The 26,700-nt window shown below is 34.8% G+C and overlaps 5 protein-coding genes across 16 annotated transcripts; 3 read left to right on the top strand and 2 right to left on the bottom strand.

Annotated features, from left to right (window-relative positions):
* Window positions 1–569: 569 nt before the first annotated feature.
* On the top strand, window positions 570–4,940 carry LOC101215593 (translocase of chloroplast 90, chloroplastic). Of its 3 annotated transcripts, none has more exons than XM_011650409.2 (3): window positions 570–883; window positions 1,923–2,063; window positions 2,346–4,940. In XM_011650409.2, exons 2-3 carry the CDS (start codon window positions 1,928–1,930, stop codon window positions 4,580–4,582), a joined length of 2,373 nt encoding a protein of 790 aa, XP_011648711.1. In that variant the 5' UTR covers window positions 570–883; window positions 1,923–1,927; the 3' UTR covers window positions 4,583–4,940. The 3 variants fall into 3 exon arrangements, with proteins under 3 accessions (XP_011648711.1, XP_011648710.2, XP_031736849.1); XM_011650408.2 differs by having other exon boundaries at window positions 570–1,492; XM_031880989.1 differs by lacking the exon at window positions 570–883 and adding an exon at window positions 1,507–1,706.
* Window positions 4,941–5,671: 731 nt separating this feature from the next.
* Window positions 5,672–11,159, bottom strand: LOC101215829 (synaptotagmin-5). Its single transcript, XM_004139241.3, has 12 exons — window positions 10,578–11,159; window positions 10,417–10,467; window positions 10,212–10,332; window positions 9,485–9,609; window positions 8,543–8,644; window positions 8,377–8,451; window positions 8,173–8,252; window positions 7,910–8,060; window positions 7,562–7,792; window positions 6,873–7,169; window positions 6,612–6,725; window positions 5,672–6,203 (listed from the first exon to the last, which is right to left on the bottom strand). Exons 1-12 carry the CDS (start codon window positions 10,785–10,787, stop codon window positions 6,057–6,059), a joined length of 1,704 nt encoding a protein of 567 aa, XP_004139289.1. The 5' UTR covers window positions 10,788–11,159; the 3' UTR covers window positions 5,672–6,056.
* A 3,709-nt stretch (window positions 11,160–14,868) lies between these two features.
* On the top strand, window positions 14,869–19,895 carry CLCG (putative chloride channel-like protein CLC-g-like). The gene is made up of 7 exons (NM_001280689.1): window positions 14,869–15,014; window positions 15,200–15,400; window positions 16,633–16,810; window positions 17,084–17,346; window positions 17,992–18,261; window positions 18,377–19,511; window positions 19,761–19,895. The coding sequence occupies exons 1-7, from the start codon at window positions 14,869–14,871 to the stop codon at window positions 19,893–19,895; spliced, it is 2,328 nt and encodes a 775-aa protein (NP_001267618.1).
* An 837-nt stretch (window positions 19,896–20,732) lies between these two features.
* Window positions 20,733–25,952, bottom strand: LOC101216308. Of its 10 annotated transcripts, none has more exons than XM_031881254.1 (11): window positions 25,801–25,952; window positions 25,122–25,296; window positions 24,899–25,025; window positions 24,180–24,293; window positions 23,824–24,022; window positions 23,685–23,730; window positions 23,459–23,534; window positions 23,084–23,324; window positions 21,793–22,734; window positions 21,410–21,473; window positions 20,793–21,103 (listed from the first exon to the last, which is right to left on the bottom strand). In XM_031881254.1, the coding sequence occupies exons 2-8, from the start codon at window positions 25,176–25,178 to the stop codon at window positions 23,089–23,091; spliced, it is 855 nt and encodes a 284-aa protein (XP_031737114.1). In that variant the 5' UTR covers window positions 25,179–25,296; window positions 25,801–25,952; the 3' UTR covers window positions 20,793–21,103; window positions 21,410–21,473; window positions 21,793–22,734; window positions 23,084–23,088. The 10 variants fall into 10 exon arrangements, with proteins under 10 accessions (XP_031737115.1, XP_031737118.1, XP_031737113.1 ...); XM_031881256.1 differs by having other exon boundaries at window positions 20,793–21,090; XM_031881255.1 differs by lacking the exon at window positions 21,793–22,734 and having other exon boundaries at window positions 20,733–21,103.
* Window positions 21,305–23,093, top strand: LOC101204940 (probable glycosyltransferase At3g42180). Its single transcript, XM_031881250.1, has 2 exons — window positions 21,305–22,179; window positions 22,266–23,093. Exons 1-2 carry the CDS (start codon window positions 21,805–21,807, stop codon window positions 22,926–22,928), a joined length of 1,038 nt encoding a protein of 345 aa, XP_031737110.1. The 5' UTR covers window positions 21,305–21,804; the 3' UTR covers window positions 22,929–23,093.
* Window positions 25,953–26,700: the final 748 nt, after the last annotated feature.

The raw sequence follows: 26,700 nt of genomic DNA, 5'->3' as shown, positions 1-26,700 counted from the left end.
ATCAATTATAAAGAGACGTGAATTGTATTATCGTTAATTGTGAATTGTAGTACTTGAAAACACCACTGGTTATAATTAGAGACAAAGAAATTGAAACCCAAACAACCACTAAAACTCTTAATTGATAACAAAAGTTAAGTTATACAAAATAAGGCACACGTAGGTGGTTAGTGCTAACTAATTTGACCGACTAAATCAAGTAAATGATGAGAGACATATAGAGATTACAAGATTACTCCTATTAATGTGATATAAGTTTATTCATTACTCTTTGCTAGACTCAGAGTGTTATATTATTTCAAAAGGCTTTCAAACGAAAAAGTTCAGTTAACTATCCAACGACTTGAGGTGATGATGACTTATATTGAACCAACCACTCTCCTTCCACCACGTGTCCGTACGTTACCCTCCCACGCATGTATAACAAATCATCTCAACCACATAAAATCGAACTCATCTGGTCCGTTAGATGTTAAAAGGATTGCCACGTGTCGCATTTGAAGTATACACTATCATGGTCCTTACCGCAGCTTATAATTGATAAGGTTGTCCTCTCTTGTGCTTTGGGTTCCATTTCAGTTTCCGTTTTTCCAAATTGTGTTTCTGTCTTATCCCTTTTCTCTCGCCTTAGCCCTCGCCCAAATTTTTCCTTTGTCTTCACCGTACACGTCAATCGGAATCGGAATCGGAATTGGAATCGGAATCTCAATCGGGGACATTTCTTCGTCGGTTTCCGATGCGAAGTTTTGTAATTGAGATGTGAGCGTAACCTTGGTTCAATTTTGGCTTGGTTCTTGGAGAAGTTAAGTTGATGCTATTGCTTTGTCCCAGGATTTTTTTTTGTTCAATTCCGGTTCATTTCAGTGGAGGCTTCTTGTTTGAGGTGAGAATTTGTTCTTGTTTTCATGCGTTCAATGGAGTTATCTAGTGGGTGGTGAGTATTTAGTTTAGTTGAACTGGGTTGTGGTTTTTGTTTAGGATATGCTTTATTTTGTTGTTTGAGCTTGGAAGCGCGAAGAGAGAATGAGGATTTGTGGTGATGGTTAGAGAAATGCATGTGTATGGGAAAATGCTGAGTTGTCTACGTTGAGTTCTTAGTGATTCTTGGTGATATAAATTCCTTATGGATTCTTGCCTCGTGATGTCTTGGATTATTGGGTTAGATTTCGTTTGATAGATAACAAGGTTCTTAGGATTGGAGTTGATAATAGTGGATGTAAAGAAACAGGACTCGTCTGTTTAAGAGAAGTGGAGATAATATGTAATTGGTCTATTTGGATTACGTCTTGTGAACTCTCTCTAGCTGTAGTAGGAAAATGATTTGATGATTTCTATGGGAACTCGGAAGCGTTGGAAAAGGGTGCTTGTAGTTTTGAACTTGATTGAAGGAAATGTGAATGTTCTCGGCTTTCAAGGTGGATGGACTTATGGAATAGGTTGAAGGAAAAACCTGAATGTTACACCCATTCAGGCCTCTGTGAAGAACAAATAGGTACTAAGGCACATGATCTTATTGATATAAATTCCTTATGGATTCCGTTTGAGGAGTTGATGGGTAGGACCTTAATTACTGAGGATAAGTTGGAAGAGGAATCTTTATATGTATTTTATTTGGTGTAGAGGATTTTTGTTGGGACTACATGGCATTCATTTTTGTTCGTTCCTGGTTTTTTAGCAAAGAACAGTAGCCTTATTGCTAGGAGAAGGTGATACCAATTACCACATAAAAGTTGCTGTATTATGTTGTCTGTTATGTTTGTGAATGATCTTCTCGTCAGTGCTTGGCAGCCAAGTTTCTCTCAAACTATTCTAACAATAAGAGCACTTGCCATTCAGTTATAACAATAAGAGCACCCTGTAATGTTTGTTTTCTCAATTAATTATTAAAGCGTTTTTGTTCATACCTTTTTAATATTTTGCAGGCAAAATGAAGGGTGTTAGAGACTGGTTGTTTTCTCAATTAGTATCCAAGTCTGTGGTTTCATCAAGACCATTACTGGGGAGTGACGGTTTCTTTGGTGAGGAAAATAAAGAGCACATGGATGAAAACCAAGATGATGAAGGTACATATCGATATGCTAATTCTGATTTATTTTAGATTCATAATTATCTTTCCTTTGCTGATGACACAGATTTTAAGAAGTTTTTATAGCTTGATCGGATTACTTATCCAATAGGACATCTCCTCTTTTTAAGCATGCTGACCACATTAAACTTTTCATTGTCTCTCTAAATTTTAAATGAGCTATATTCTACTATTGAAGAATGTAAGCTTGTTTTACAAACCATTTCTGGTTGTTTTCAAACTTTGCTAATTCTAGAATTTCATCATGTACCTTTTGTAGTTGCACAAGCAACCAATATTGTAGCTCCCACTACCCCTCATACATCAGACTCTAATGGGAATTTGGAGAATCAAGATGATTTGTCCCTGGCACAGGTTGGAGGAGACTCATCCCAATCTCAACATGACTCTAACGGGGTAAAGAAGGACGTGTTGACAAAGATTGAGGACCTCCAAGTTCAGTTCTTTCGACTTCTACTGAGAATTGGGCAGACACAGAACAATTTGCTAGTGGAAAAAGTTTTGTATCGAATACATCTAGCGACTTTGATACAGGTAGGGGAATCTGATCTTAAAAGAGTTAACCTTGAAAGGATCAAAGCCAGAGCAAAAGCAGCTGAACAAGAAGCAGCTGGGATACCAGAATTAAACTTCACATTTAGGATACTTGTACTGGGTAAAACAGGAGTTGGTAAGAGTGCTACCATAAATTCCCTCTTTGATCAAGCAAAAACTCCAACTAATGCATTTCAACCTGCAACTGGTCATATCCACGAGATTGTGGGGACAATTAATGGGATAAAAGTATCCATCATTGATACTCCTGGTCTTTCACAATCGTCCTCAGGAAATATGAAGAGAAATAAGAAAATTATGTTTTCAGTGAAGAGATATATAAGGAAATCCCCACCAGATATTGTTTTGTACTTTGATCGCCTTGACCTTGTAAATAAGCATCATGGTGATTATCTTTTGATGAAGCTAATGAATGAGGTCTTTGGTTCTGCAATTTGGTTCAACACCATCCTAGTCTTGACTCATTGTTCCTCAGCTCTTCCTGAAGGACCTGATGGGTATCCTGTCTCCTTCGAATCATATGTGGCCCATTGCTCAGATGTTTTGCAGCAAAATATATATCAGGCGTTGTCTGACTCAAAACTTGACAATCCCATCCTTTTGGTTGAGAACCATCCTCAGTGTAAGAAAAATATTATGGGGGAAAAAGTTCTTCCAAACGGACAGGTCTGGAGATCACATTTCTTGTTGTTGTGCATTTGTACTAAAATTTTGGGCAGCATTAATACACTATTGAAATTTCAAAATTGCATTGAGCTGGGGCCATCAGCTATTTCCCGGCTGCCTTCACTTCCCCACTTACTCTCATCTTTTTTACGGCACCGAAGTATGGCAAATACATTGGGTGTGGACAATGACTTTGAAGCTATTCTACTCAACGACATTGACGAAGATGACTATGACGATCTACCTTCTTTTCGCATTTTGACAAAATCCCAATTCAAGAAATTGTCAAACTCTCTGAAGAAGGAATACCTGGATGAGCTGGATTACAGGGAAACTCTATATTTAAAGAAACAGTTAAGAGAAGAGTATCAAAAGAGGAAGGAGATCAAGCTTTTAAAAGATAGAGACTTGGTACACAATGATAATAATGGCGACTTGCAGGCAATGCCGGAAGCAGATGCTGTTCTGCTTCCAGATATGGCCGTTCCCCCAAGTTTTGACCCAGATTGTCCTGTTCACAGATACCGTTGCATTGCAGTAGATGATCAGTGGATTGTGAGACCTGTTCTTGACCCACAAGGATGGGATCACGATGTAGGCTTTGATGGGATAAACCTGGAAACAGCGATGGAGATGAACAAAAATGTTTTTACCTCAGTCGCTGGACAGGTGAGCAAGGATAAGAATGTATTTAACATTCAATCTGAGTGTGCTGCTTCTTACATGGATTCCAGGAGAACTTCTTATACTTTAGGTCTTGATGTTCAATCTGCCGGTACAGATAAGATGTACACAGTTCATAGCAATGCAAAGTTGGGGAGCATTAAACACAACCTTCCTGGGATTGGAGTTTCTCTGACATCTTTCAAGAAAAATTGCTATTACGGGGCAAAGCTGGAAGATACCATATCTTTAGGCAAGAGAGTGAAGTTTGTAATCAATGGCGGTCGTATAGAAGGAGCAGGGCAAATGGCATACGGTGGGAGCATAGATGCTACTCTAAGAGGTAGAGACTACCCGGTGAGGAATGACCATCTCAGGGTAACAATGACAGTTCTCTCATTTGACAAGGAAACGATCCTTGGCGGGAACGTAGAGTCTGAGTTTCGACTTAGCCGAAGCATGAGACTGTCAGTTAACACCAACTTAAATACTCGTAAAATGGGTCAGATCTGCATAAAAGCAAGTAGCTGTGAGCATTTGCAGATTGCTCTGGTTTCTGCTTTTACAATCTTGAGAGCCCTTATGCGTAGAAAGGAAATCAATACATCGTAGTTTCTAATGAATCTATGGCATTCTGAACTCAAAGATGAGACTACTCTGCAATCTAGAACAATGAGATATTTTTAAAGGCCACACATGATTAATCGTCTTTGTGTTTGTACTCTATTTGCATTCCCAGAGAAGCATACTGCTGATTGGTAGCAGAGATAGGCGTTTTTGCCTAACAGTTCTGAGGAAATTTTATTGGTGATGTTGGCCAGAGGTATGTACGCTTGGGGGAAATTTTGAGTTATAATTGTACAGCGATAGATGAGGTTAGCCTTTGTTCTTAAAACTTCCTGAATAAATTACAATTTTTGTATTTATTGAACTTCGCTTATTTTCTTTTTAATAATAATTTGTTTTGCCATTTTGCTAGTCTTGTACCCTTGTGATCCTGATTATCGTCAAAAATAGGAAAAATGACAAAATATGTTCTATAGTTTGTTCTTTTCTTTTTATTTTTGACAAAAATCCTTATATCTTAATTAACTAAACTCTGTTCGAGTTTTTTGAATAGCTCCAAGTTAATCAGACCAAGAGAAGTGCTAATTTATTTTAATATCAAAAAGAGGTTTTCTTTCAAAAATAAATAAACCATCTAAACAGATTTGTGGGGCGAATAAAACATATATTATTAATCTTTCATGAATTAGTAAATTTAATATAATTAATTGTACATTTTGTTGGCTCTTCTATCAAATTTAGGAAAAAATAAACGTAAGCTACTGTTTATTTATCAAGAATATACTTACCATTAAAAAAAGCTTAGAACCATATAAGAGCTTTTTAACGTGATTCAAACTAAGATTTAATTTAGAACTTGCTCTATTGTTAACAATCTAGAATAAGATTATATATATATATATATATATTTAATAATACACCTTTTTTGGGGCTAATGGTAGACATGTCAACTAAGCTATAATCAGCAACGTCGAAAAAAGGTAAATTGCTGGTGATTCAAAGACATCCACAACTTAGGGTGAAAGATAAGATCACAAGGACATGTCAACTAAGCTATGATCAGCAACGCTGAGAAAAGGTGAAAGATAAAAGGTAGGAAAAAGGTAAGGTCAGAAGGACATGTCAATTAAGCTATGGTCGGTAAAATTGAAACATAGATTCATAAAGAATGAGATATTTTAACTAAGAGAAATATAATAAATACATATATAAACGTGTCAGAATTTGCAGCCAGAAAGGCTTTCTTTCATATTCTCTCTCAAAAAAAAGAAAAATTAACACTTTTAAGGAATTGAAAGTAAAGGGCATCTCCTTCATTTGCTCTGCTTGTAAAATTCCTCTCTTCATAATTGAGTGGTCTGTGCATAGTGCCAAAGTGATATGGAACAATTATATATACAATCTTCAGGTCGTTTCTCTCACAGATAAAAGATGTGAGACTTCATTATTCATCTCATCTGCTTAGAGAAGTAGGTGTTGTACAACCTCCAACTTACTGGTTTACACTTCTGAAAATTGTTTAGGTATCACGGTAGATTGGTTGGGGCATCCACTTGAGGTGTAAATTTAACCTCCCCGACTTGGCTCCGTCGAGTTCAAATGATTCCTTGTATTCCCCTTCTAATATTACTCTTGTAAGTGTCAAAATGCATCTTCCCATATAATCCTGGTTGATCCAATAAATCAGTTAGAATCGTGTTATCTTTATTACTGAGACAAGGTGACTCATTTTATGTTCTAAACATTGTTGGATTGGAGTAGAAAAAGAAAAGGTAAGTTTAATGAGAAACTTCCACAGCGCTAGAGAGACTGGAAACCAGTTTTAAAAAATATCAATTTGAGAGCAACTTAGTGAATAAGGCACCAATGATCATTTAAATTCAAGACATATTAAAAGCTTTTGTATAGGAGCGCGTTTGAGGCAAGAAATGGAGTTGTTTAGCCATGAGTTAATAATTTATTGAGATTGATTTTCTTAGTCATGCGGCCGTGAACTCTCTGGGGTCAAACAAGGTAACTCCAAGCTCAAAATGAGATTAGAAAAATAGCCGATCATAATAGAGTGATGCCTCACCTTTCCAAAAGTGTCATGATCCCAAACTTCAACAATAAGCATATCATGCAATCCATCTTCAACAACAAAGTCAAAAGTTTGATTCCATATGGGATTTAAGCTCTCGTTCACAACCTGAAAAATGAAACGAAGGATTAAAGAACGAGAAGAGGCAATTTTAAGTTCAAGATCACATAGGGAGAATGAAATTGTCAACAGTGTTACTTCTAAATCTATATGTTCAAAAACAAAGGATCTTAATTTTAGGCAAAGGAGCATTACCCTTGTTTTGTTCTTCATTCCTGATTTTTTCATGGTGAGTACAACATATGGGTCAGACTTTCCAACAAGATCTGTTGCAGGCAAGTCTTCTGCAGATATTACTGTGACAGAAAGTACTCCTCTAATAATAACCTCTTTCCTCTTCTGTGTGACAGCTTGTTCGCTTTCGGTAGCTTCCGTTCCATTTGCCCGATTCTTTAGTACGCTCTCCAAGGAAGTCATTCTAAAATCAGAGGCAAATGGATTTGTAAAGCCATTTTCCATACCGAAAGGACAGTAAAGGAGCTCCAAGTGCACCTAATACAGACATTCAACAGAAAATCAAAAAAGGAAGGTACATATCATATAAAGAACCAGAGGTCTTCTTGGCAGAACAAAAGGACTGGTTTGGCTCGTTTAGATCTACATTCAAGTGTTTTGAGTGGGATAATGACAGTCAAGAGTTTTAATTTAATTGTTTCCCATCCAACTAAAGGTTAGGGTTTTACCGCTTTTTTCTATACTTGACAAACTACACAGTGAGACCAAAACCAAAATGATAGTGTTGATGGGAAATAGTTCAGGGTTCCAGAAACTAATTCTATTTGATTCTACATAGATGCAGTAAAAAACTTTTCCTAAGCAGATTGATGGTTTATTTATTTATTTATTTTTCTTGCGAGGGTAAGGGGGATTTATTGTGTAGTTACCTGCCCCCTGTTTTTATTATCTCTGATAACCTCCAGATCTTTAACCAGCTTCAACCACACATCCTTCACCTTACCGGGTTGAAGTTCGCTTAACTGAATCTGAGCACATCCTATAAGCTCAGAAGCCTGAAGTCCTTCATCATCATAAACCTTCACAACCAAATGTTGTGTGGACTCATCTTCAACAACGAACTCAAAGTGTTCATTCCAAACTGGATTCAAGTCATTGTTCTACAAAAGATACACCTTTAGCGATCACGTCCAATAGGAAAAAGAGAGGATGAAGCAGTAGAGGAGTAAAATAACTCCCAAGTATTTATCCCAAAAAGTAATTAAAAAAAGGCTTACAATTATTTTGCTGGTTTTCATCCGATCACGGAGAGGCCGTATGTACAATTCAGCATAGGGATCTGATTTCCCAATCACATCTTTATTTGTTAATTCTTTTGCCTGCACAAGTTTCACCTCCAGTATCCCAACAGGCTTCAGTTCCAGGTCACTGAAACAATAAAAGTTGAACAAATTAAAAAAATGCAAGTCTCCTGTAGTGAGCAAAAGCCACAAGACAACCTCGTGACCAGTTTGCACATTTCTCAAGGTCATACTCATACCTGTAATCTCCAGGTATTATAGGGATAACTTTCCTAACAGGCCATGTAATAGAATCTTCAACAGCATCTCGAATTGTTCCCTGTGTTAACATAAAAGCCCCATTGTCAAATCTAATTTGAAACTCGATTCTAAGTAAGCACATAACATTCACAAAGGAAAATGAAATAGTGATTAGTGAATATAATGACGAATAATGATCACACCTCAAGTGCACTGTAAAGCCCAGGTATTGCTGATATGTCCCCACCAATAACTTTGAGCGTGAAGTCCAACTTTTTCTGTTAAGATATCGTTAATATTTCATCATATTAGCTACTTGTTCATAAGGAATTTTCCCTAGTGTATCAGTCGAAATTTATAAGATAATACCTTCTGTCGCAAAGAAAAACAAACAGCACCAAAGCATGGAAATTCGTCAACCAAAGGCTTGAATATCAACCTGAAAACGCCTGTGAATCCAAGGTTTTTTACCTGAACAGATAAATATTAGATGTAAATATATTATTTCACGGAACTAAATAAGTGGATTTTATATATGTAGTCCTGTCCAAAAGGCAAACAAGTCAGTATAAACAAAATTACTGCAAATGAGACTCTTCATTCCCCAATTTCTATAGAGTTCCTTGTATCATCATGATACGCCCAAAAACGATCATAGAAATTGTCTGGTCACTAAGCCAAAAGATTCTACTTGGTAATAATGCTAAATTGGTGCAAGTATTGAAAAGTGAAGTTCTTTTCTGAGTTTCTCAATGCATCTACCATTGCATACCTTTATTAATCTCCCACTTAAACGCCCAACTTTTATGAAGATTTTTTTGATAAATGAGATTTCCTGTGAGGGTCTTGTCTATTTGTGAATGTGAATATGTACTTAAAATACAAATTTCAGACAGTTATTTAATTCTTGAAGGGACGTTTGGGGCAAGAAGTGAAATAGTGAACAGCAAGAAGTTATGAAGTTTGGAGAGTTGTGAACTCTTGGGACCCACAAAATAAGGTAAAAAATTGATGTTTTTTGCAAACTCCAAGGTGTGGAGTTCACAACTCTACTCCCCTAAACTCCTTAGGATAAACACCTCCAAGCTTTAATTTTTTACAAAACATAATGGGAAGAAGAGTCCATCCATCAATCACTTCATTAATTGTTAATCCAAAAGAAGCTATCAAGTTCAATTTGTTACATAAGTTATGCATATAGAGAACCAAGATCTGATATGATCAATCGACATAATTTCAAAATGGGAATTGAAATGGTAACCAATTTTTTGTGAAGAAAAATGAGGGTGAAAGATGATTGGCTCAAGATACCTGCACTGGTAGTGCAACACCCAATCTAGTCTTTATATCAAGGATTATACTTTGATTACCATCCCACTGCATTTCAAACTCCATGGTTATTCCATCAGTTCCTCCATCTTCTATTATAGATATCCCTGCCAAATAGAATAGGATAGTTAGAACTTCAGATAAACTTTAGAACAGAGTGCTCATAAACTTAGTTTCTGATAAGTCGATAACATTACCGGGAAGGAAAGGTGGAAATAAGAAACACTCATTAATTTCAAACAACAAGCTAACTTTTGAATTCAATAATTGAAGTAAATATGTTCTTGCCCACCCCACTCATTTCACAGGAAGGATGATTCCTCCGCCTAAAGACAGTTTAGGGAGAGAACAAGTGTTTTAAGTTATCAAATTTCTGAAGTTAGGAACTAGGATAAGGTCTTTCTAAACTTCCTTAGCCCTTAACACCAGGTGGCTGGACTTCGCTTAAGAAGTGCAACAATGGAAGTAGAAACATAAAATGCCAGGATCACTTCGAATGATTTTGCTTTAAGTTATGACTTATACCATTCCAACAATACTATAAAAAGCTTAAATACCAGATCCTGTTCAAACTCTGCTGTTTAAATGAAATGAAAGTGTATTTCAGATACTTAAAGCAACCTAGTGAAATGAAAATCATGCAGAACAAGAGATATCTAAGTCTACAAACTGCAAAATCATCAACCCCTCCTCCCCAACTTGAACAAACCTGTTAATTGTGGAGCGACAGTGCCAAGTGTGAATCTGGAAAACTTGAGTGATGACAATATGATAGGCCTGTATTGTTCAAGAACAGGCTCTACAGAAGCTTTTATCAGATCAGAAGCTGCCTATTACACAAAATTCAGCAAGGTAAAAAAGAGACCAACACATCAAGAACAAACCCCGGAATAATAAACAAAAGCAAAACCTACCTCATTAACATATGGCCAAATCTTGGTAAGATGCTGATTCAACCAAGTCAGCTGCAAAATAGAACAACAGAACCAATGTTAATCCACTATGAACAGAAAAACTCATTAACTTCATCCATAAGTGAAACATGAGAAGAAGGAAAAGTAAGCAGAAAACTCACCTTTTGTCTCTGGGAAAAGACGACCCAAGAGGGATAGTACTGAGGGGGCAAGAGCTTTCTAGAGTCTTCCACTGTCATTCTAGCAAAAGCAGCGATTGTAGCAGCAAGATCGGCCCGACGCTTCGACCGGGCATTCTCGGACTTCACAAAACCGACGACAAGACCAAGCCCCACAAACAAACCTAGCACGAGACCCAGCACAAAAGCCATTTGAGCTTACTCTGAGCGAGTTTCAGTGGATTTTGAGACAAATTTCTTTATGGGGTTTAAAGAAATTGGGGGAGAAGGAAGACAAAGAAGCAAGAACCCAGAAAAGTACACATAAATTACAGATGGGAAGAGGGAAATTAGGAGAGAATTGAAGAGCTGGGAAGATTAGTGCGAGAGGGAAGATAAATGTTCTAGCATTTTAGCCGTGTTCGATGAAATCGAGCTGAAATTGGACGGCTGAATTGCAAATTTAAGTTTACTTTTTCCGAGTGTCGCTATTCCGGTAGCCGATGAAACCGTGTTGCCGACACGAAATCGTCGGGTTTGGATCTTTTTCTCTCTCTCTTAGGCAAATCAGTGTGGATAAATGGTGGGTTTTCAGCCTTTTGTTAACAAGAACACAAATAAAATCAATGAATTTCAAAAGGGTATGATGAAAGTAAAAATAAAAATGCTTACTTTTTAAGATAAGGAGAAAAAAAAGTGATCTTGCTAATGTTAAATGCTACAAGTAGAATCAAGGTCTAATGATGTATAGTTAACAAACTATTAAATAGGAACATATAACCTCAAATGGACTCGAGAAGTCAACAATATTAGTAAAAAAAAATCAACTACACTGTTTTAGATTGACTTTTGGAGGTTTAGTTTATTCGATATTAACTTTAAGAGTTAGATCTTACATATGGTTAAAATTAGAAGAGATCGTTTAGGGAAGAAACTATTCAAATAAGTTATTACAATGTGATTGACAGTTTTGCATGTGATATAATGAAGAAAAACATGAAAAATATTTTAATTTTGTATCTAATGCTTATTAAAAAGCATGCAGATTTTTGAATTTACATCTAACGATTATTAAAAGACAATTACATCGAATCACATTTATTGAATATATTTTTTTAAAACGGTGAGAAGAAAGATAAAATCGTAGTTAGCAACACAATGGACCTCTCTTTGGGTTGAAAACAAAAAAGATCAATAATTCTTCGACAAATTCTTAAATCTATAACAATGGGGTATGAATACATTTTATCCTCCTTGCTAACGTTGTGTTTTTCTAGTTGCGTGTTCAATTTGGTCAATATTGTCACATTTAAAATTAGGGCAAATTGTAAAAATCATCATAAAGTATGGTGGTAAGCAAGGGTGTGCATTGCATATTGAAAAATCAAGTCGAATGACCAAAACTAATCGAGTAGAAGGTCATCGGTAAAGAATGAAGAGGCTTTGATCAGTGTTGGTTTGAAAAAAAACCAAACTGATTGATCGATGATTTGTACTTCTTCATGATCAAGGTCGGTTTAAACGTTTACTTAAATCGACTATAGTCTGTTGGGCAACAATCTCTTAAAAACCCTACTGCGGATAACCTCTAGTTATAGTTGCAATTACACTCATAAGCTTTCAATAATAACAATTAAATTCCTGAACATTTAAGAGTGTTAAAACTTAAATCGTAAAAACTAGATTCATAAATAATAAAAATTAAACCATCAACTTACAGGATAATCAATTTTTTATTTCAAAAGTTTAGGTTATAATTTTTGCAATTAAATAATTACATAATAATCATCACCCATAATGTCATTGATTATGACTTTGCAAAAATCAATGACTATGTAACAATAAATGAACAAATAGAAACTCATAAATAATGTTAATTACTTGGGTATAATCAACAAATTTATGACAACACACGATTAGATTTACATCATAAATTAAATCTCTATAAATTATGTATTAAATACAAATATTGTTAGTGAAAAATTGACCATACACTCACTATCTTATATTATATATTTAAAAACATTCTCAAAATAAAATCTACTAACATGTTATCTAAGTTTAATTACTACCTTAATTCTAACTTCATTTTGTTCTAAATATTTCATAAACATCATTCTAAATTTACCTAAAATGTTAGTATGATTCTATTTTGATATCTCATAGAATTAACTTAAAAAACAATTGTTGGTAATAATTTAATTTTAGACAAATAAAATAATAAAATATCATCATCTATATATGGGGTAGGAATAAACGTTGTATAGAATTATTAAGTCATTAATGTATATAGGTTGAATTAATGAAATCATCAATTTTTCTTACCTCTCTCTACAATTATTTTCTAACTTTACATTTTGGCAGCATTTGTTTTTTTTTTTCTTTTTTTGGTAGGGAAGTGTAATGATAAAAATGCTTTTTTTAATGTCTTTTCATAAAAAAAATTGCTTTTTAGTTTTTATGTTGCATCATTTTCCAAAATGGGTTGGCCATTCATTGAGGACAAAATTTATCAAATAACCCAAAAAAAAAAAAAAATACATTGCTTTCCCTTCCTTTTCCTGCTCCAACATTTTTTTTTCTTTTCTAAATTCACGATTAAGATATTTTTAAATAGAGTTGTTGAATTATTTTTAAAATATTGTTCCATCACTCAATCGATACTAAGATCCTTGATAGGTTTTAGTATCCTTTAGACTTACACTTATAAGATAATGATAAAAAACACCTTCTTTTAGTCATATGTTCGTACTCATCAATGAATTTAGTATGGACCTAGTAGAATTCGAACCTTCCTCGAATTTATATTTTTTATAATATTTATATATAAACTTAAGTAATACCAATAAGTTAGTCCACTTTGATCCCTTTACATATGCACTCCATATCTATTATACTTTCTAATGTACTTGCGGATATGTTGGGAGAATAATATTTGTTTTTAGTAATGTTGAGTTTTTTTAATTTAGAAAAAAAAAGTATAATATATGGATGAAAATTGTACTTTTGAATGAATTGGAGATTGAGATGAAGTTGAAGAATAAAAAATGGAGAGAGAGACAAAAGATGCCAAAATGGAATAAACCATCTAAGACCAATACACAACAACTTTCAACCTAACACAGTACATATATATCTATATATCTATCTATATATATTAGGTATGATTTGTTTTTGTTGGGGATATATATATAGGGATAGAGGAAAAGACAAGGGAATATATGAATAGTAGATTGGCAAAGGTAATTTTCTTTTATTTGCCTCACTATGTTGTTGGATGAGATTGAAATAAAAAGGGGTTCGTCCGTTTGGGAAAACGTGGATAATCATAATCTTTAGTTTAGAAATTTATAACCATAGATGTTTGAAATTACGAACTATCGAAGTTATAAAAATAAAACTACTTAAAAGATTTTAACAAAAAACTCCACAAACTTGTTATAACAAATTTGTGAAGATTTGTAGAGTTCCAAATCCAAATAGATCTAAAATAACATATATTGTAAAATTTTCATTAGATATTTGCTTTCAAATCTAAAATAAAAGGTTAATGTTGTGGAAACTTATGAGAAAAAACCGTCAATAGCACTTTTTTTAAATAATATGTAAACATATCAACTTTTAAATTAACGAAAATGAGATGGAACTTTTAAATTTAATTCTAAGAATAGAGTATAATGTTTATGAAACAAATGAGATTTTAAAAATGAAAATATTGAAACTTCCATAATTGAATATTAGTGCTTGAAATGATGGTAAAAAGAACTGTTTGAAGCTTAAAAAAATTGTGAACTTTTTAGGTTAAAGATAACATTTTTGTCAAGAAATAAATCCATTAGTTTGAAAGTTGAAGTCATTCAAACTCAAAGTTCTAAATTTAAGGTTACAATTTTCTTATTATTATGATTTCTTTGTTTTTGAAGGACTAAACAGTCCTAATGAGTCAAGGAGTTGCTTATTTAAGCCAAAACTTCCTTTATTCAGAAAAATTATGTTTCTTAGAAGTTTCTATCATCTGGCTGTTTCATCTTGAAATCACAAAACAATGGAATGAGGAATTTTGAGACATTTTTTGTTCATAACTCAGAAAGTTGTCAGCTTTCATTCTCTTCTTTCCATTGGAACGAGTAAGACAAGAGAGATAGGGAAAAGGGTGCGTTACGTTTAATGAAACTGATACGAAAAACTCTTCCTCCAATCAACCAATTGCGAAACCCATTTCTCACAATTCTGTGTCAGAGAAGAAAACAAGACCCTTCTGAAAAAGAAAAAGAAGGCATTATAAAGAAGAAAGATGTCGTTGACACTAGCTGATTCCACCAATGGCGATGAAGAATCCATCATCACTCCCTTGCTTGCCCAGAAATCGCTTGCAAATTCTTCCTCACAGGTTGCTATTGTTGGAGCTAATGTTTGCCCCATTGAGAGCCTTGATTACGAGTGAGTTTGAGTTTTCTTCTTTTTCCTTCATTTGGGTTCTGAATTCAAATGGGTTTGATGAGGATTGAGCTTGCTTGGTTTCCTTTTGATTATTTGGCTTATGGGGTTTTTATTTTTCAGGGTTCTTGAGTCTGTTATTGATGTGGGGTCTTGTTAAAACTTCATGTTGGCTTGTTTGTTTTTAGGATTTTCGATAATGAGTGCTTCATGCAAGATTGGAGAAGTCGTGGGGATTTCCAGATATTTCAGTACTTGGTTATGAAGTGGCTTTCATGCTTCTTGATTGGTTTGATCATGGGTCTTGTTGGATTTTTCAATAACCTGGCGGTGGAGAATATTGCAGGGAAGAAGTTTGTGATCACTTCGAATATGATGCTCGAGGGCAGGTACTCACTTCACTTTTCTTCTTCTTTTGTGCTTCTGCTGATTGAAATCTTTGCAATATTTTCTATCTGTTTAGTGGAATTTGGCTCAAGTAGAAATATGATTGATGTTACTAGGAACAATGTTTTAAAAGCTATTGAGGCTTAGAACTTGAGGCAAATTTCTAAGTTTTAGTCTCGAGACATACACCTTCGTTGAAGCATAAGAGGCTTATGCCTCTCATAGAAGAAGCATGCATTTGTGAAAACGATGGAGACTTAAAATCGGGCTTCGTTTAGTGATTAGAAAAATAATAGCGATGTTTCTAGCTTCTTCAAAGACAGTAAGATATGAGCTGTGACAATTTGAATTTGGACTAATTTTATTTATGTTGGATAGAAAAATAAAAAATAAAAGAACACCAAAACACCACTAAAAGAGAGATCCAATTGAGTAAAATGTTATTGATGAAATAGTTACAAAAAGTCTTCCAAATGGAAGTGCGAAAGGATATTTAAAATCTAATCAAAGACCAAACCTCACTTTGATTCCTTTTCCTACCTCAAAACACCCCATCGTTCCTCTCCCCACACCAGAAAATAGCACACACCCCTGCAAGCATAAAACCTCCTTCTCTCTAACGCGCGGATGGAACTCCTCAATCGTCTTTCTGATGGCCAGCATAGCTAACACCAAACTCTTACAGAAAAAAAGCTTCACACAACCTACGCATACTGGCAATCTCAAAAAGATGATCAAGGTCTTCCTCCATAGCATGCAACAAAAAGGCCCAAGGACTACTTTTATTGTTATGACCTTAAAAACATTAGAGGCAAAAATTTATAGTATAAAGCAATCCTATTAATGATGATGGTACTAGTAATGATGATAAAGATATTCTTTTAGAATTTTTGATTAAGTGAAAATTATGGGGGTGAGTGTTCTTTTTGCACTTTAATATGGCAGTCATATTTGCAGGACTTGGACGTACCAATTTAGAATTTTAAAAATGTCTTTTATTCACTTCTTGCCTCTTTAAGAGGAAAAGCCTCAAAGCCGCCTTTAGTATTTTAAAACATTGCATGGGAATTTAGTTGTTTGAATTCCCCACCCAAACATTCTTGTAGTCAAAGAAATTTAGCCAACAGATATGCATGTTATCTGGCTTAAGCTCTGTTTTTTGAAAGAAAAACTGTGTTAAAGGGAAGCCAAACTATTTTCCTAGATATTGATGGAAGTCTGAAAGTTTTTTCAGGTATGGGATGGCTTTTCTTGTTTTCTCTGTTTCCAATTTAGTTCTCACCCTATTCGCATCTGTCATTACGGCATTGATCTGTCCCCAAGCAGCTGGTTCAGGTATACCAGAAGTAAAGGCTTATCTGAATGGTGTGGATGCCCCTGGAATATTATCGCCTCGGACGCTGTTAGTGAAGGTGAAACAATTCCATATACATTTTTTCTTGAGTTTAAGGAATATAATCAATTGCTCTGTGCTGCCTCCCAATTTCACTCCAACTCTTGTTGAAACTGGATGCTTGGTTTGAGGATATTTTTGGTGACTAACCTCGGAATGTTGAGGCCTTAAAACTGCAGCCAACTTGTGAAATGGTTTGGAATTCGAGGGCTTTAAATACCGTATTTTTGCCTGCTATGAACAATCCTTCCTTTTGAAGCCGGAGTCTCATGAATCACTGGTTTGATTGCAGATTGTTGGCAGCATTTCTATTGTGTCATCATCGATGATTGTTGGAAAAGCTGGGCCTATGGTACATACTGGGGCATGCGTTGCATCCTTGGTAGGGCGGGGGGGTTTCAAAATATTTGGCTCAACATGGAGATGGCTATACCTTCTCAAGAATGATCGAGATAGGCGGGATCTTGTAACATGTGGAGCCGCTGCTGGAATAGCTGCTTCTTTTCGTGCTCCTGTTGGTGGTGTGTTATTTGCTTTTGAAGAGATGGCATCTTGGTATGTATAATGGCCGACCATTTTCTTGATCCCTTTTCCATGCTCCTTCAATGGACATCTTTTCAGTTTATTTTTTATGCATGTTATTTCTGATCATGGCCCCTTCTATGTCAAAAAGGGTTGTTCTATCTTGGAATAACTCAACAATTTTGCATTTTCTCTAATAATGTTAACGTTTGATTATGATAAGGACACAACCCTCTTAAGATCTTGGAATGTTGGGAGATACCTTTCAAGTTCTTAGGTTCAAGTCCAAAGTAAAAACTTTTATTATTTGGAATCCTTGGTGTCTCCGGAGCCTGCTTTTGGGGAGTCTTGCCTCACAAGAAATTAGTGAGGGTACTACAAGAGGATAAGCAAAAGAAGTGGGTTTCCGAGGGGTTATCTAAAAAAGAAATGAAAAACCATATCCCTTTTATATTTGAAATTTCTATAGAATTGGATCTTCTTAATTTTCAATCTTTTGCAAAATATCGAAGAAGTCATAGCCATGAGCTGCATAAATTGTTATTTTTCAAGTCCGTTATCTGACATTGTTATCCATTTCTTTATATTGATTTAAACTGCACGCATTCTATATATTAGGAGCCGCAAATGCTGTGTTAGCATATTTGAGTGACCTCCTTGGGTTGATTATTGTCACAGGTGGAGAAGTGCCATTCTGTGGCGATCATTTTTCACAACGGCTGTAGTTGCTGTGGTATTACGCTCACTGATTGACATGTGTTTAAATGGATTATGTGGATTATTTGGTAAAGGGGGACTTATAATATTTGATACCTACTCAGACTTTCCTACATATCACCTCGAAGATCTACCTCCTGTGCTTGTTCTTGCTTTTATCGGAGGCATACTTGGAAGCTTATATAATTTTTTTTTGAACAAACTTCTTCGCATTTATAATCTCATACACGAGTGAGTTCCCTTTCTCTTGTCTATAAATGCTATGAAGTATTTCAAGTTTCAATTATTTGGAAATGAAGTAGTTCAAAATGCTTCATTCTCATTGTGAACATTTTTTCCTCTCCAGGAAAGGCATTATTTACAAAATTTTACTGGCTTGCACGGTCTCAATTTTCACATCCTTCCTTCTTTTTGGATTACCATGGTTTGCATCGTGCCAACCTTGCCCATCAAGTGCTCGAGAAATTTGTCCTACCATAGGTAGATCTGGTAACTTCAAGAAGTTTCAGTGTGCTCCTGGTCACTACAATGATCTTGCAAGTCTCATATTTAACACCAATGACGATGCCATAAAAAATCTCTTTAGCAAGGACACAGACTCCGAGTTCCAGTTGTCATCAATGCTCACATTTTTTGTTACCTGTTTTTCCTTGAGCATTCTAAGTTATGGGACAGTTGCTCCTGTTGGCTTGTTTGTCCCTGTTATTGTGACTGGAGCTTCTTATGGTCGTTTCATCGGAATGATTGTCAGTCCACACACGAACCTAAGCCATGGCTTCTTTGCCATATTAGGTGCTGCTTCATTTCTCGGGGGGACGATGAGAACAACAGTTTCTCTCTGTGTTATTTTGCTTGAATTGACCAATAATTTGTTGTTACTGCCTTTAATAATGTTGGTTCTTCTTATTTCCAAGACCGTAGCTGATGCTTTCAACAGTAATATATATAACTTGATCATGAAAGCGAAAGGATTTCCTTATCTATATGGCCATGTTGAGCCATACATGAGGCAGCTCAATGTTGTTGATGTACTAACGAGTCCGCTTCAATTATTTAACGGCATTGAGAAGGTTCGCAATGTAGTAAACGTTCTCAGTATGACAAGCCATCACGGATTTCCTGTCATTGACGAACCTCCTTTCTCCGAATACCCTATTTTATATGGTCTAGTTCTCAGAACCCACATTATCATGTTGTTAAAGAAGAAAGCTTTCTTGTCCGTTCCAACACTAGGATCAGAAAGAGAAGATCCTTGCAAGCTATTCTCAGCTGATGATTTCGCCAAGATGGGTTCAGGTGATGTTGAAAGGATTGAAGATGTACAATTGACTGATGAAGAGATGGAGATGTTCATTGATCTACATCCGTTTGCCAATACTTCACCTTGTACTGTCATGGAGACCACGTCACTTGCAAAGGCTCTTGAAATTTTTCGAGAAACTGGTTTAAGACACATGTTGGTGATTCCCAAGGTCCCTGGGGTGAGTAAATTACTTATAACATTACATTTTAAGGAAGTAAATGAAGTTGAACCGGGTGTCGTGTACAATAGTACCAATACAAAATTGCTTTATTTGCCTTTAGTCCCTCATCTTCAACTTGAATTTTTCTAGACATTTTAAGAGGGTGTCTAGACATCTTTATTCACTGTTTTGAAAGTTTTGGTTTTCGGAATGATTCTCTGTTCAAATGAACTTTACGTCAATGCTAACTTGTGTGCCTTATCGCAGAGATCGCCCGTGGTTGGTGTATTGACTCGGCACGACTTTATGCCAGATTACATTCTCAGTTTGCATCCAAGGCTGGAGAAAAGCAGATGGAAAAGGTTAAGAATCAAATTTCACCTGAAGAAAAAATTCTTCTAGTGCAGTAGGATAGACATATAGAAAAAAGGCAACTGTTTAGAACATCTAAACATAGGAAAATTGAGTAGAAATCTCCAATGTTCCATATTTTGGATTTTTAATGTTTACCTTTTAATTTGAATAAGGTATAAGTATTGAAAATCTGAGAAATAACTTTGTTTTTGGTTAAATGGCAAATTCAGTTCAAAGTCAAAATTTATTTTTATAGTTTGATAAGATCCTTCTAAAATGAAATTTTAGAAATAGACCAGAAACTTAAGAGGTTTCTAGTTAGAAATAGAGTGAATTTTGACTACTATTTCTTACCTCACAAATCCAATTATTAACGAGTTTATTTATGAAAAATATCAATGAAAAACTAAGCATAATTTGATGGAAAAAAAAAACATTATATATATATATATATAAAAGAAAAATGGTACAATTTCCAAAGACAATAAAATTCAATAGCATGTAACCTCTCTCCTTAGAATTTTAGTGGATCTCTACACATTGCTTGAAGTTCAATTAAAGTTGGGGGCAATATCAAGAAGTTTGTGATCCAAGATCCCTTACTTTCAGTTCCACTTGAAGGAAATCTTAAGAGTACTATCGTTATTTTATAATTGAGTTTAAAGAAATTCATTTAGTTTCAAAACTCTGACTTTGAACTTGATGATCTTTATTTATATATTAATTCTTAAACTTAATGTAAATAAATTAGTCTAATAAGTTTCTATATCTCCGCGGTGATAATTTATATGACTTAACATGGAACTATATTTGTATCTTCCACTATCACATGAACAAAATGCACAACTAGATAGTTATAGATTTAAAAATTACTTTAAACCAAGGTTTTAAATCTAAGAACTTAAAGAAAATTTTAATCAAGGTACCGGTGTCTACAAGCATCACTTTTTCCAAGCAATGTTTCCACCGTAGTATTCAACAAAATGCATTAATTAATAACTTTTGAATTCAATTACATCGATTTTGGAGGAACAATGACGAAATTCAAACCTTTTTCTACTGGCAATCTCTACAGTTTCTCTTTTATTGAGCACTTAAAAAGAAAAAAAGCTAAGAGAAAGAGCTTGAAAAGAAGAGTTTGGCCATGGCAAGCTTCAGCTGCCGTCTCTATTGCTTGCTACTACCAGCAAGTCTTCTTCTTCTTGTTTTCCTTCAGTTTTTCTCTGTTCCACCATTGTTGGACCTGTCACAAGCAACTGAAGCTTTTCCATTAGCTTCTTCTTTCTTTCCCATAAACTCCATGAGAGAAGGCAACAAACCCATGAAGGCTATATTCATCAAAGTAAGAATAGACAAAAAAAAAAAGGGCTCTCCCTTCTTTCTCTTTATTGTTTTTGCTGTTGTCAAATTTTCTTTTTTCAGTTTTCATTTTGAGGTTTATGGAGCAGAAGAAGAAGAAGACGAGTTTGAAGATGATTGAAGCAAGTTTGGCTGAAGCACGAGCGTCCATTCGAAAGGCAGTTTTGTGGAAAAACTTCACATCAGAGAAGAAAGAAACTTACATTCCCAGAGGCCCCATTTACAGAAATCCTTATGCTTTTCATCAGTTGAGTTTTCCTTTACCTACTGAAAAAGGAACAAACACTAAAAGTATTATATAACATTTGAGTTACTATTAATAAATAGGGACAATTGCAAATATAGCAATCGAACTCAAAGTATTTTAAGAGATATCAGACTGAAAAAGAAATGCAAATATAGCAAAATTTACATCTAGTTCTCTGAGTCTGTTGGTAATGGGAGGCTTCTATCGATAGATTTTGCTATAGTTGCAATTCTTTAAAAATGTTTTTATACACTTAATTATAATTATAATCCTGAAAGTACTATCTAATGCAATGAAACAATAACCCAAAACAAAAATCATTTCCACCAATATGCTTACAGTATATCCAAAATGTTATGCAGAAGCCACATAGAAATGGTGAAGAGGTTCAAGGTTTGGAGTTATAGAGAAGGAGAACAGCCTCTGTTCCATGATGGTCCATTGAATAGCATATATGCCATTGAAGGCCAATTTATAGATGAGTTAGATTGCAGCAAGAGTCCTTTTAGAGCCAGTCATCCTGATGAAGCTCATGTATTTCTTCTTCCTTTGAGTATCACCAACATCATTCATTTCATTTATAGGCCAATCACTTCTCCAGCTGACTACAACCGTGATCGGATGCACCGTGTGACAACTGATTACATTCGAGTTGTTGCCAACAGGTATCCATATTGGAACCGGAGCAATGGCGCTGATCATTTTGTGGTTTCATGCCATGATTGGGTAAGAATTAAGATTCTACTTGTTATCAAGTTTTTGTTTCTTCTTTTTATAATGCTTCCTCCTAACTTCTAATGGCGATTTTCAAGGCACCAGAAATCTCAGATGCCAACCCCCAACTGTTCAAGAACTTCATCAGGGTAGTGTGCAATGCAAACATCACAGAAGGCTTTCGCCCCAACATAGATATTCCACTCCCAGAAATCAACATCCACCCTGGAACATTAGGGCCACCGGACTTAGGCCAGCCACCAGAACGCCGCCCAATTCTAGCTTTCTTCGCTGGAGGAGCTCATGGATACATCAGGAAGATTTTGATCAAGCATTGGAAGGAAAAGGACAATGAAGTTCAGGTTCATGAATACCTTCCTAAGACCCAAAATTACACCAAATTGATTGGAGAAAGCAAGTTTTGTCTCTGCCCTAGTGGCTATGAAGTGGCAAGCCCGAGGGTGGTAGAAGCCATCTATGGCGGTTGTGTTCCAGTGATCATTTCTGATAACTATTCGTTACCATTCAGCGATGTTCTAGATTGGAGTCGATTTTCAGTGCAGATACCTGTTCAAAGAATACCAGAAATAAAAACAATCTTGAAAGCTATCTCAGAAGAGAAGTATTTGAAGCTGTACAAAGGAGTGATCAAAGTAAAGAGGCATTTCAAGATAAATAGGCCTGCAAAGCCATTTGATGTAATTCACATGCTGCTTCATTCACTGTGGCTTAGAAGGCTTAACTTTGGCCTTCCTCATTGAAAACAGCTCTGAATTGCGAAATAAGGATGTGTGATTGAGGGTTTCATCTCTCTTTTCAATGTCATGTGACTTCAGCTAGCTAAGTGTCATAACAAGACAATTTGGCAGTTCAAAAGCCCATTTGCGATAGTTAAAGGATTAGGAGGACTCTGTACCTTGTTTAAACATCAGTTAGCATTCTTTCGAGTTCCTTATCAAAATTTACATCGGCATGATCTTCAAGTAACTGCTGATCTGCCTCGACTGGAACAGACTGTTGGTCGAGTCCAGTTTGTTCATAAAAAACTCCTCTCTGAACATTCCAATCCTCAGCAATCTTTTCAACTGTATCTCCAATCAATTTCTCATCTTCTGCTATGTGCTTTATGTCCTGAACATCCACTATCTTACTTGCTTCTTTAGAAATAAATGAAGTGCCAAAACACAAAAGACAGAAACAAGTGGGTAAAAGTAGTCAGATAAACAGTAATAGAAAAATATGATTAACACAAATGTCACGAAGACAAGCAGGTTGGAAAGAACAAAGTTACCATATAATGCAAGTTTCTTGGCCTCTGAATAATCTGTTGACATCTTTGTTAATATATTTGAACCAACTTCCATCCCCTACATTTTCAAGAGTGAAGAAGAATTCAAGGAATGGCTAGATAAACAGTTGATCATAACATGGAACTCTTTTCATGTACAAAGTTCCAAGAGTTCATAATGCAAGTTAAAAAGGTACTAAAATATATGTTTTTTGTACTTTTTACTTACCAAGTCCATATGGATATAATTTCCAATCGGCGTATCATTAAACAACCTAATCATCAAAGATAACAATTAAGAAAGTACTAAAGATATCATGACAAACATATATCTGGAATAAAAATAACTGTCTGTTTCTCGAACATACTTTTTATAGGCTACTTGAACACGAGCATTTTGCAATTCTGTTAGCTGATTCACCGTTTCCAAAGCAGCACTCTCATTCATGTCCACAGATCCAAAGAGAAACATGTTCTTTTCTAACATTCTTTTCACCACAAAAGATACCACTTTTACATTATTTTCTTTTGCATCAACAACGAGTTCTTTCAGTTTCTTCAACTCTCCTATAAAAGTGGAAACATCGTAAAATAACCAAATAAGAACAAGTATAGATGATATCAAGAGATGTCCACCAAGCAGACTGCGGGAAACTTGCATATCTATCAGATAATTATTAAAGAAATAGAATGCTTTTATATTAAAAACATTGAAGAATCATACCAATAGACAGGTAGATTTTGTAAGGGGGCCTAAAGGGTTGTGTCTCATAAAGGCAGTAAAGGCAGTAAAGGCCACCTAATCTGTGTGGCAAAGAAGCAGTACTGAGCATGTGACCTGTAAAAAGAAGTAATAAAATTCTTCTTACTTCCACAAACAAGAAGCTAGCACCAACTTTCTTCATCATAATTCAGAAAAAACATCAAGTTGACAAGAATTAAAAAAAAAATGACTAAGTTTATGGAGAGACTACTAAATGAGTGGGCAAAGATTGATTCCACAAGGTATTAAAATTCTTCTTAGTTCCACAAACAAGAAGCCAGCACCAGCTTTGTTCATCATAATTCAGAAAAAATTTGAAGTTGCCAAGAGATTAATGCAAAAAACGACCAAGTTTATCGTGGGAGAGCTTATTAATTGATTGAGAATGAATTGATTGCGTAAAGAAGTATTAAGCTTCTTCTTAATTCCACAAAAAAGAAGATCGCACCAGCTTTGTTCATCATAATTCAGAAGAAATATCAAGTTGCCAAGAAATTAATGCAAAAATGACCAAGTCTATCATGGGAGAGCTTACTAATTGATTGCATACAGAAGTTTTGAAACTTTTCTCAACTCCACAAACAAGAAGCTACGACCAGCTTTGTTCATCATAATTCATAAGAAATATCAAATTGCCAAGAATTTAATGCAAAAATGAATGCGAGAGAGAGAGATCCTACTAATTGATTGGGCAAAGATTGATTGCATAAAGAAGGCCAAGTTGGTAGAAGGAGCAGCCTCAAATATGTACGTGAATTTTCTTCCAATCCATACTTTCTTCATATCAACAAAAGATGTGAATCCACACTGCAAACCACCAAACATCATCATGGGTTAAAATTTTAAAAACTAACAAATCTTTTTAGTATATAGTTGTAACAAACACGATAACTTCAGAACTACCTCAGCAAATTCATTGATCAACTCATCAATATCAAGCCTGAATGGAGAGAGATCCATTGCATCCACAAATTTCTGAGTATTATGTAAGTTACTAAAAGAACACCACCTCAATGCATAGTAATGGAAAATCCTTCCATGAGGGGTTGGTTGGGGGATTTTTTTGGAACAGCCGATTCTGCTGCCCAAAAAAATAATAACAAAAATATGATTTTAGTCAACATTAGTCTCTAAACCTGATAAAAAAAAACTAGAAAAATTATTTTAAATGACAACTTTAGAAAATATTTACTGTTTGGCTATACTTTGTAAATATTTTGCTCAGAAAAAGTGAAAATCCTTCAAGTAATAGTTTTTTTAAAAAACCAATAATAAACTAATAAGCATTGGCCTCGTATTGTAACCATTAAGTTTTTTGCTTCTGAAAATTGGGCTTGTTTTCTCGCCATTGAGTTCTTTCCTCATGATTTCCATATTTCCTACGTAAACATCAAAATTCTAAACCAATTTTCGAAAACAAAAACAAAATTTTAAAAGGGATGTTTACTAACTTACTTATCAATATAAAAAAAAAATTACTTAGAAAAAAGAAAAGGAAAAACAAGCTTTATTCCAAAACGCTAGTGAAAAAAAAAAATATATACAACCATGTACCCTAGCTTAAACAGATCAGAGTACGCACCTTGGAAGGGATAGGAAGAGAGACGGCGTTTGAAGGAGATGGGCGGCAGCGGAGGTGACGGCGACCGTGAATGAAACGAGAAGAGGACACAATTCAGAGGAAAGGCTCCAACTACGATTGGAGAGACAAAGGCGCGCTTACGTTATATATATAATAAAGTTAAATTCCAAAATTTTCCTCATATAATTAGAATTTAATTGATAACATGAAAATGAAATAATTAACATAATACAGGAGAAAAAAATTAAAATCAGTTTATTCCATTTTTTTTCTATATATTTTGGAAATAGTTACTTTTGAAATTCTTTCATCATTCTCTAACTAAATTAATAATTTAACTTAATATAACAAAAAAAAAATTAATGAAATATAGAGTTGGATGAATTTTTCTATATTTTAAATATTTTGGAAAATGTCTCTTTTATATTTTGAATATATTTTCTTCTCAAGTTTTAAAATACCAAAAAAAAATTCTCAAAAGGAAAAAAATGCCACAAAATTTCTTTTAGTCTATGAAAATTTTTAAAATATTACGTTTATTGTTTGTTTACAAATTTTTAGATTTAATGTATTATAATGTTATGAATAGCTAAATATTTTTAAATAATGGTTGGCTTCAAATATAGCCAAATAAATAATAATATTTATAAATATAATAAAATTTCAAAATATATCTATGATAAGTTTGATAGAAGTCATCTTTGATCGACAACTTATTGTACTTAAAAAATTTCAATGGGCAAGCTAAACTAAATATTCCATGTACAAAAACTAATCATTCAAGTTAAATGGTTTGATTACCAAGTAATTAAACTCACAGTAACCATAGTGTTAGGTTAGCCTTTTCAATGTGCCCATGGCTCAAAGGACAACTCAAATTCTATTCAAGTTCAATCGAAA

Source organism: Cucumis sativus, chromosome 2 (genome assembly GCF_000004075.3).
Source record: "Cucumis sativus cultivar 9930 chromosome 2, Cucumber_9930_V3, whole genome shotgun sequence".
Classification (NCBI taxonomy): Eukaryota; Viridiplantae; Streptophyta; class Magnoliopsida; order Cucurbitales; family Cucurbitaceae; genus Cucumis; species Cucumis sativus.
This window is presented reverse-complemented; position numbering and strand designations above follow the sequence as displayed.